The sequence below is a fragment of the Leptonychotes weddellii genome, chromosome 12 (genome assembly GCF_054177405.1).
Source record: "Leptonychotes weddellii isolate Sample4059 chromosome 12, ASM5417740v2, whole genome shotgun sequence".
Classification (NCBI taxonomy): Eukaryota; Metazoa; Chordata; class Mammalia; order Carnivora; family Phocidae; genus Leptonychotes; species Leptonychotes weddellii.
Window position 1 is genome coordinate 56,963,403 of NC_138380.1, and position 11,515 is coordinate 56,974,917.

Sequence of the window (11,515 nt, forward strand, 5' to 3'; positions counted from 1 at the left end):
CAATCATTCAAAGAGTATAAAATTCAGCAAAACAGTGAACGCCTTTTGCAAATGGTGATTTTAAAATGAGAAAATAAGAAAACTTTTGCTATTGCAAGGCACCCAGTACTAATAAGAGCCTCCAGAGAAAGCACTGTGGAGTGAGAAAATAGCATTCATTGTAAGCTACTGTTGACTATGGTTAAAAATGGAGAAAGGAAGTTTAGGAAAGGAGGAAAATTAGGGATGCTTGAAATGAATAACGATATTTTCCAACTTAAATTTCTCCACAGGAAAAAGTAAAAAGAAGGAAAAATGTAAAAATTCTCATTTGTACCCCCTGATTGAGACTCAGTACTGTCCTTGTGACAAGTATAATGCACAGCCTGTGGGGAACTGGTCAGACTGCATTTTACCAGAGGGGAAAGTGGAAGCGTTGCTGGGAGTGAAAACACAAGGCGATACCAAGGAATGTGGTCAAGGATATCGTTACCAAGCAATGGCATGCTACGACCAAAATGGCAGGCTCGTGGAAACATCCAGATGTAACAGCCATGGTAATCCAATTTTTCTTCAGTCTTATATGTTTGCTATCTTTGGGGGTGGAGGTTGAATGAACATGGATCAGAATGGAGGGAAATGAAGGTTTACAGATTGTGCTCTAAATGGAACATTTTGGGGGCACCATACAGGACATTTGGGGGCATTTGTCTTGTCCAGAAGTTGGCAACTAAGTCCCAAAGTTGGTGGCAAGAAAGCCTTACAGGTTGACAAAAATGGTACCAGAAATTTCCCTTGGTCCTGATCAAGAGTCTGTCGAATAAGCCCAACAGTGCCCCACAAGAGAGGGAGGGGGAGAGGACATTTGAATTTAATCTGAAAATAAAGTTAAAACAAGAGTCTTATAATAACCAAACTGGCAAAATTTGAAATATGCTTGAAATGTCATTTAAGTGGCAGCAAAGAAAGACTGAAAGTCGTAACTGGTGAAAACTCAAAGATCTCTTGTTTATTCCTCATTGTGTTGAGATTAGCCAAAAAAAAAGGTGGGGGAAGAAGAAAAGAAAAATGTACATACTCTTAGTTAACTGTGCCCATTTTAGTTTTCTAAACCAAACACAGTGATAATAATTAAATTGCCAGAAGTTTGTGAAGAGTGGCCATCTTTGATCAGAGTATGTTGTAAACTCTTTGGTTCTAAATCTTAATATAGTAGTCTGTAAGCAATATTTTCCATTATTCTTTTATTTTAATACATCTGTCTTTTTGTATTGGACTGAGATTAGTTTACAGTAGGTCAGCCTGAATCATAGCAGTTACCCTCCAACCTTGCTGAAATAGCTTCTGCTGTTGGAACAACACTCCTCCAATTTTATTATATGGTTCAGAAAACAGTATGAACTAATAGGACCGTCTCTATTTATAAACCATCAAAGTACCATCGGTGACACATTTACTGGAATCTCTTAAATTTTCCCCCACAAAGAAGTTTCCAAAATTCATTTCCCTTTTTTTCACCTTATCTCATAATTCCTCTTTTATCAAAGTCTGGTGAAAATAGCCCCAAAGACTCCATAATATTGAAGCTCTAGATATAAGTATTTTTCAGGTTAATATATTCAGGTTACTGTATTCCTAACTTAAAGATAGTCAATGCATTTAGAACAATAACTAAAAAAAAGAATTTAATATTTATAATAGATGTGCTTTGAGAAACAGGTGTAAGGATAACTGAATATTTTATTCTCTGTGTCAATAACATCAGTGCTATAAATTAGAGACCAGGAAAAATATAAATGCACTTGAGATTCTGAGATGATATGATAATGTAAAAGATCATGATTAGTCATTAAGCAAAATTGAAGATCACCTTTAAAAATGTTTCTCCTGGAATGTAGCTTATAAGGATTTGCTCACATTTTATATTATGCCTAGTGAATCACCAAGATAATCATTTGTTTGTAACATAACCTTTGAGTTTTCAGAATGACTTTTGTATATTCTCACTTTTATCCTGATCTGTTAATTAGATGCAGGAGAGTGTCAGCAAGCCACTTAACAGTCAATCTTATTTTTAGAAAAAAAACCTTAAAAATATCCTGTGACTCTCATAAAGATGTTAGATCACTTAACAAAAGTCAAAGTACAAAAATAATAAAAATTGAGCAAAGGTAGTAGACTTAATACCACAGCATTGTCAATTCAAAGTATGAAGAATACAGTACTGTATTCTAGGACAAAAGCAAAAAAGATAGATTCCTGATAGCACTGAACTTCATGGGGATTGTGGAAGGATCTAAGACCCTTAACTAAGTAAATGACTCCAGTTTAGTTCCTTGTGTCTGTCCAGCATCAATTCTTTCTCATTAAATCTAATCTATGGTAGATGTCCAATGGGATATTTTAGTGTTTACCAGTACATTTATTCAAAGTGACGTCCAAGGAAATTGAATCTCTGTTGCCTGATTTCTTTGGAAATTACTTCTTTGCTTATATATGTTCTATCAGTTCTGATGGTGTTGGTGGATTACTCTAACTTTGGTGTTCTATGCGAGGCACACTCTAAATTTCAGTCTCTGTGACAACTGCCTTCTCTCAGCCAAACTGGCTTTCCAAATGGATGGTGGAAAAGTGGCTTTCACGAAAATGTCTCTTTCTGTTTTCAGTTTAAACATAGAATTGATCCCCACATGTATGCAGTGCAAAGACACTAATCCCCTGTTCGATAGTGGCCTTAGGGCGTTTCTATTTTATCTGTGCTGTCCATCTGTGGATCATATTATCAGTTATTATACTGATAAAACAGTTTGACTTTCACCAGTTTAATTCTATTATTTTAGGCCATTTACCATGTGGTCACCATTATTTTAATGTCTTAACCTTAAGGCACAGGTCTATTATGTCTGGCATTCTTTGTAGTAGTAAACTTTGTACTGAAAGATGATATAACTGTTAGCAGGCTCGGGTTCTTGGACCCAGCGACAGTAGAAACAAGGCTGGACCCAAAATTTAAAGGTACAGGCAAGGCTTTATTGGGGCAGCAGCTGCAGCCAAAAGGAGACACAGTCTCAACAAAAGTGTCAGACTGGCTCTCAGAACAATAGCCAGGGGAAGTTTTAAGGGGGCTGAGGTGAGGAAGGAGTCCTGCTCATGCACGGAAGGGCTGGGAATCCCAGGCAAGTGGGCACACAGGTGTGGTTGACAGAACATGCTTCTTCATACATCAGATGTTTCATTTGCATGTTAAGTCTCCACCGCTGGGCATGTTTTCTAGCACTGAAATGAGAGGAAAAGCTGATAAAAGGTCAAATTTGGTGGCCATCCTATCTCAGATCAGTTTGAACCCGTCTGGGCTTGCTCCTTGGTCCCTGTTTGATCTGCAAGAAAAACAACAGCCAGCATGGAGCGTCCTGGGTGCCTAGGGGCTTGTTCCCAAGGTCACTCACTGTCTCATACATACTACACTCTGAAAATCAGAGTTTACCTTGGGAGTCACATAAATGGTACTGGCTATAAATCTTATTGATATATAAATATATTGGGGGGCATTTATCCTAAGAACATAAGACGATATATGTTTCACTTTTGTTGTGAAATCTTAGATGGTGTCATTGTAGCAGCAGATTTTAAATCATTCAAAAACCAAATCACACATGTTCTCACTGCTAGAACACTCTAATATCTCAGTTGATTGGTTCATTAGAACCTTGAGTGACTACATAGTACCAGGTACTTCTCAAGTTAATCACTTAAAATTTCACAGAACAAGAGGTAGAATTTCTAGAATTTTTTAAAATCATATATCATTTACTCAATATTTTAAAGAATCGTAGAGAGAATCTAACTTATGCAAAATGCATGTATACATGATTTCCATTTAAATATAAGTGATAGAATTTTATCATGCTGCCCCTCAACCGTACCCCTCTTTCCCAAACCCCGTTATCCTGCTCTACATTTTATATTTTTAAAGCATGTATCATTCTATAACCATACCATATAATTTACTTGTTATGTTTCTTTATGTTTTATCTCCTATACAAGAATTGTACAAGATTGAGGGAGGGTATCTTGGACTATTTTATTCACTGATGTATCTCCAGCCCCTAGAACAAGTAGGTGCTCAATATTTGTAGAATGAAAGAATGAGTGAAGCTCTGGAGAGAATTTTTGTAGTTGTATTTGATCCACAATCAGGCTTAGATTCTTTCTTTTTTCCAGACACTATTCTTCCCTCTGTGTCCCATTTCTGGGAAATTACCATACAGACTGTTGAGAAGAACGAAGATCTTTGGAATAAGGGCTATTCATGCCACATACTTTCTATATGTTATTCATCAAATATTTATGCTTCTTTCTACTAACTAAATAGAAGAAATAATAGTCAAATACCTATTTCACTGAATTAGCCCAGTGATATCAATATTAAGTCTCTTTATTGCCATTTAAAGCTTATTTTCAGAATTACCTGATTTGGACAACGTCTTAACCTCCTGGTTTATATAATTGTGACAACTTATTTAACTCTTTATTTCTGCTCATCTTTTCCTTGAACAGTAGAAACAACATTTCTATTTGAGTTATGTGGAAGTGATACTTGGAAGGTGAATTGGATAAAATGTAAAAATGCCAGGTGCTCAAGTCTTGAGCTCTAAGAGCTACATAATTCCTTCAGACACTTCTCTTCAGTCTTTACCCTCAGCAAGTTTATCTTTGCTATGTCTCAAAGGCAGTTTAAGCCATAATATACTATCAGTAAATATTATAAAACTCAATTATATTTGTGATGTTTTATTATCTGCTAATATCAAGTTAGCAGAAAGGCACATCTGATATGATTGTTCTTCCTGAGCCCATGATATACTTAATATACATGCTCTCCTGTTGCTTAAAAGTAATATATTGTTATTTATACCTAACAAATACTTGCTAACATGTAGAGACTATGAAGAAACTTAACAATCAACTATTAGGTTAAATTACTTACCACCAAATGTTTTCCTAAATGTCCGGATAGCAAATACTTTAGGCTCTGTGGACCAAAAGTTCTCTGCACAAGTAGAGACACAAGTGGTCTGTAGACCAGCAGCATAGACCTCACAGGGAAACCATTGGAAATGCGGAAATTCAACCCACATTACATACCTAGTGAGTCAGAATCTGCATTTTGACAAGATCCCCCCGGAGCTCTATTACACATTTTTTTAATTTACATTCATTCATTTATAAATAACCTCTATGCCTTATCATGGAGCTTGCACTCACAACCCTGAAATCAAGACTCACATGCTCTACGGACTGAGCCAGCCAGGTGCCCCACACATTTAAAGTTTAAGGATTACTTTACTGGATCCTGCAGGTCCTCACAGGGTTTGGTAGGAATGTGAGCTTGAATCTTTGTAGGAAAGGCCTGTGGAGATCACCCCCTAGAGAAGCACAATATATTGACTTGGGCAGAATATTCAACACTTCCCATGTTATAGTTCACTTGATTGCCAGTTATGGGGAAGAGAACATTAGGAATTTTTTTTTTAATTTACAAGGATGGGTCTTCATAAGGTGAATGTCTATTTAGGTATGATTTTGAAAACTGGATGAGTCTATAGGGCCCTCTGTGATGTGGTTTTGGAATATAGGTGAGGTTCAGTGGGGTGGAGTCCGGAGCCGGTGACCAAGAAAGAATTCCTGAGGCATTTTTGGTGCAAAATGGTGGTTTTATTAAAGCACAGGGACAGGCCCCGTGGGCAGAAAGAGCTGCTGCACTGGTCTTGAGGAGTGGCTGATTAGATACTCAGGGGTTGGGGAGATGAGGACAAAGGGGGTGTCCAGAAGGACTGTCATATGCTAAAGACTCTCAGGATACTGGAGGCCTGGTTATTGTCAAGCCAAGGTTGTTCTTCCCTCTAATGAGGCACTAACATGAAGACAGTTGGGACTTTCCTGGAGGAATGTTACATTCCTCCTATCACATGTCCTTGTCAATGGGCTTCAGGTTCAAAAGAAATTCAATTTTATTTACATTTCCTTCTGCCTCAGCCTCCCTCAATTTCATGTAGGGGAGGGTGATGTTAGGACTTCAGGAAACTGAGTTATGCATCTCTGGAAGTTAGGTTATTGGTAAGAAAGCTTCTTCCTTGTAAATCACTAGGACATTTGTAAACTGAGGGAGACTTCTGTCCTGCAGGACTGTGATCTCTATCAGTTAACCATTTGTTTTTCCTTTAGGGCAGCCCAGAGTGCCTGAGGAATGTCACACATACCACATGGGATGGGGGGGGGAGGTGTAGGGTACCAGCTTCTGCTTTGTCCTCAGCTAGCCTTCTGCTCCCTCATCATCTGTAGAAAGGATATTGGCAATTTAATGATTGCCAGTACTCGATTTACAAATAGATTTTAGTTCAAGAGCATGTACTTTTAAGACATTGTGTGGAACTCGGGGTACATCTGACAAAAATAAGTATGAATATGGGGAGAGTAAATTCGGAGGATAATCTACATAACCACTCAACTATAATATGATTAGAATGTATTACTTTTGTAATAGGATTCTATAGAAGGTTATATAAGTTTAATATTAGAGGTTAATTAGAAACAAAATTGAATGAGAAATTTTTCCTTATCATGGTGGATGCTTGTATTTGAGGAAGAGCATGTTTAATTAAACCAGGCAGAAAAGGCAATAAATAGTCTTGTAAACAAGCTGAAATGGAGTGCTAAGTTCTCTGAAAAGCTTTTTTAGTTGGTCGTATTTATTTAATGTCTAAATCATTTCAGAATTTAAATCTTTCATTTGACAGCATTGATATCATTCACAGTTGAGATCTTTTCCCTTTTAAATGTAAAATAGAGGAAGGGTTTGAGGGACAGACTTTTCCTGAGGTAATAGTTACAAGTTTAAAGAGCCAGGGAAAGAAGGAGAGGGCCACTGTGGATACTGAATACAAAAAGAAAGCAATAACCTAGGGTCAAATTTAAATAAGGTATGGAGACCAGCATTATTCTCCAACAGGCCCTGAAGGAGGACTGTGGAGGTGATGAGGGAGAGACTTTCACTGGAAAATTTCCTCCAGCTACCATTCATGTTGTGTTTGATGGAAAAACATCTGGTGCTATTATTTAGTTCTATGTGCTCCATGTCCCAGAGACCTCAACTCATCTATTACTTAATAACATGGTTTTCAAACTGGGCGCCACGGAGCCCCTCAGGCCAGGCTGTCAAACAGAGCTTCCAATAAATCCCATAAATTTATTGGGCTTTCTTTCCAGCTTTTTAGAAAGAAAATGTTCTGCGGCTTAAAATAAAATTAACTGCTAAAAATAGTTCATTATTTGTAACAATAAAAAAAGAATTTTGATCTTTGCCTTGATCAACAACTTCTGCCATTATATTTTACTTCACATCCTTTCTACAGGCCTCTGGCCCCTTATTCCCCCTAATTAATTAGAGACATCATAACGCTAATTTTCAACAAAATGATTACAGAGTGGTAATCTTGCTGATATCTGTGGCAATTTTATTGATTTAACCATAGAATTGTTCATTCTTTACGTTATGTTACAAGGTTCATAATCCATAAAGATACTAAATGACCTGTGTGAATCCATATACAGATTCTTGTTGTATTAGTAAAACCCTGCAAATCCAAAATAGTTTTTAAGTTCCATATCCCATTAGTCTAGTCTCATTACTACAGTGTAGGTCTTTTTCAAAGCATCAACAAAGCATTATCAAAATAGTTATGTAGTGAACAAGGCTATGCATAAGAAATTTTTTATACATTCATGAAGAAGGTATTACATAGTAGACATAAGCCCTATATATGAACAAATTTATGGACATTTTAAATTTAAATTTTGAAGAAAAAATTTTACTTGTATTTCTCTCCATGTTTATCCCATTTCTTCATAGTTGCATTGAAATCCAATTTAGCTCTTACAGGAAATTTTAGTTAATTGGCATAAAAACAAAGTTGACTCCCTTAATGGTCTTTTTAAATAGCCATTAAAAAAAAAAAAAAACCCTCAAGGTATTTATTCACATAACATTTTCCACTCCCTTGGCCATAAGCTTGACCTTTAAAGCATTGGAACTTTAAAGTAAATATAACTTAAGAAAAAATTTCTTAAGTTTGGGAGATTTGGAGGTTTTTTAAATTTGTTTATCGACTTTTGCCTTTTTTTCCATATCTGGAAATGGACATGAAAAGTCTTACCTTTTACATATTAAAACTCTGTACACCTCAAAACATGAATCCAAGTTTAATGCATTATAATTACAACCTGTCTGAATGATCTATTTCTTACTGGTCCAGTGAGATGCTATAGAAAAAAGTCAGTATAGAAATGCACTATTCAAGCCATTCTCCTAGAGATTCACAGCTCATATTAGCAAAAAAGGAAAGCCCAGGGTAAAGAGACCTACTTAATTTAAATGCAATAATTTTCCAACTTGACCACAGAAATGTTTTTTTATTAAAATTATATTTAATGCTTATTAGAATCCAACAAACTAACATTTAAAGATTATCCTTTGGAAATACTTCTAAGGCAATATATGTTTTTCATTAATTGAAAGAAAAATGTCCTCCATTGGGTCAAGTTAAAAATAAATCACTCTAATAAGTTTCAGAATTAATTTATTTCCCGTTGCTTCATCGTCTCAACATTCCATCAAATATATTTACATTGCTGACAAAGCCTTATTCCCAAAGTCAGCTTTTATCTCTGCTCTCTCATTTTTAATATGGGATTAGTTAAAATTATAAATGTTAAATCTGGGGAGAAGGTCCATAAATGCTTTAATGTATGTAATTATTCCCAAGGTTTTATTTTGGTTGAATAAGTAAACTATAGATACAGGGTCTTTTATAAATAAGTTTATTTACCTTTTAGATAAAAAGTTATGTCTGAAAGTGCAGTGTAATTCTGGCACCAACTACCTGGATTTAAGCCAAACTCCACCAGTTAAGGGCTCCGTCCTCTACAAGACTGCTCAGCCCTTCAGACATTAGCTGCAAGTTCAGGGCTCCCCAGGCCACCCTTACTACTGACATGCTGGACAGATTTGGAGGTCCCACTACCCCCTCAGGTTTACTGGAACAGCTCAGAGAACTTAGGAAAGCACTATACAGTTGACCCTTGAACAACACAACTGTAACTATGTGGGTCCACTTGTACACAGATTTGTTTCGATAAGTACAGTACAGGACTGTAAGTGTATTTTCTCTTCCTTATGATTTTCTTAACATTCTCTTTTGGTCCACCTTACTTTTTTAAGAATACAGAATATAATATAAACAATATATAAAATATGTGTTAATCAACTGTTTATGTTATCCATAAGACTTCCGGTCAACAATAGGCTATTAGTAGTTAGGTTTTGGGGGAGTCAAAGTTATACAAGGATTTTCAGCTGTACAGGGAGTCAGTTCCCATAACCCCCATGCTCTTCAGGGTCAACTGGACTTATAATTAGAGTCTTATTATAGCAAAAGGATACAAATCAGAAGTAGCCAGGGACGCCTTTGTGGCTCAGTCAGTTAAACATCTGACTCTTGATTTCGGCTCAGGTCCTGATGGAGCCCCACCTTGGGCTCTGCACTGGGCATGGAACCTGCTTAAGATTCTCTCTCTCCCTCTCTAAAAAAAAAAAAAAGAAAGAAAGAAAAGAGGAGGTGGTGGCAAAATAAGAGACAAATAGGAAAGATCTGGGAGGGTCCCAAACACAAGGCTTCCATGTTCTCTCCCCATGGATCCAGGAGGCATGGCCCTCTCTACATATCATTGTATATTATCTGCCAGAAAGCTCACCTGAGCTTTGGTATCAAGAGCTTTTATTGAGGCTTCATTATGTAGACATGATTAATTGATTCATTGGGCACATGGTTGAGCTCAATCTGTCCCCCAATCTGCCCCCAGAGATTGGGTGGATATCACATGGCTTAAAGCCCCAACCCTCTAAACTTGTTCTGTCTTTGTGGTGTGACCAGCCCCATGTCCTCAGACATCTCTTCAACATAAACTCACCTGTAGTCCAAGAAGCCACCACGAATAAGAAAGATTCAGGAAATTTCAGGATTTGGAGGCTACCTCCCAGGAATCAAAGACAAAGAACAGCCAAATCCCTTATTATACAACGGAAAGCTTTAGAGTTGGCAATAAGAAATGGCCTTGATAATAAACTTGTACATAGCTGTACCTAAGTGAATCTGAATGCCTAGTCATTGGGTAACTCCCAGTATTGGAATAATAACAGCAACAGAACCCCATAGCCATTAACACTGATTTTGAAACTTCAAGAAAATTCTTAAGTACCTAGTAGATATGAAGAGATAGGCCTTCATATGTATATAAAGCAAATAAATATAAATTTAAAATAGCATTTCATTGTAGTTATATTTTCCTGGATACTTCACTATGAAAATTATAATTGCCCAAGGTTGATTCACAACTTTTCATACATTGACTATATGAATCTGGATAGAACATTTGATGATAGGAGTTTGGATATATATAGGAATTTGGTTTTCCTGGATTGAGTTATCAGTCCTCAATATATAATTATAAAAGAATATTCATTTGAGAATTTTTTAATGATCTTTTTCAATATTTTTAAACCCATGAGGACAATAATAAAGTTCTAGCTAATTTGTCTCATTCCTGGTTGCAGTCATGTGCATAGAATATACATTAAAGTAGGAGAGATTTTTTGACGTTGCTTTTGAGATTAATCCAAAAGTTTCAGTTAGAGTGCCAAAGTTGCTCATTCAAACAGCTGTAAATCAGAACCAACCAATATTTTCCATGTGCTTTTAAAATGAATTCTTTATCAGCAGTGCATCTTTCAACAATACAATATAGTAACTGTGAAGGTTGTTGAAAGCTGCTTTATCTGTGCATTCATAATTCAAATGAAAGAGGTGATCAGATGTATCTCAAAAGCAATATGTCCTCCAGTTGCCACTTAAAGCTTGCTAGTGTTTTGTTCTTATTTCAACCTGGAAGAGTGGCCAGAATAGATATAGGATACAAAAAATATGATCAGAAGTCAGGAGGTTGATTTTCCATGTGTCAAATTCGGTGTTGAACTACTGAAAGTTTTAACACCCTAATTGTGAAGTCATTTGTTTTATTCCAGCATTCCTCAGAAGGCATAAATTGCTACAAGATCCAGCAGTTTATTTAGCCTTAAAACGCATGAAATATTTCTGTCTTTCCATCACCTATGGTTGTTTGGTGTTAATTGCCCTCAAAAATGATCTTAGCTGAGAAGGCAAGGGACTGCTTATCTAGCAATTTACTAGTAGCATTAAGGATTTTAATTGTGCTAGATAAACATGACAGGCAATTATTGAGTGTTGTTACACACTGGAAAATAAAAATGGAATGCTGAGCATTAATTATATCTTTTGCAGTTTTGTCTTTATGCCAGTGCCTAATTTATATCTTTTAACAATTTAATAGGTTGAATTTTATTTGAGAGCTGTTTTCTGGAATATGCTATTGGAAGATCAGACATAAAAGTTTCATATTTGCT

At 36.3% G+C, this 11,515-nt stretch overlaps 1 protein-coding gene across 1 annotated transcript in view; it reads left to right on the forward strand.

Annotated features, from left to right (window-relative positions):
- THSD7A (thrombospondin type 1 domain containing 7A) overlaps positions 1-11,515 on the forward strand; it is a 388,294-nt gene that overhangs the window by 329,222 nt on the left and 47,557 nt on the right. Inside the window, exon 13 of the mRNA XM_081800925.1 lies at positions 273-536. Coding sequence (XP_081657051.1) covers positions 273-536 — 264 coding nt within the window. The remainder of the gene's footprint in view (positions 1-272; positions 537-11,515) is intronic.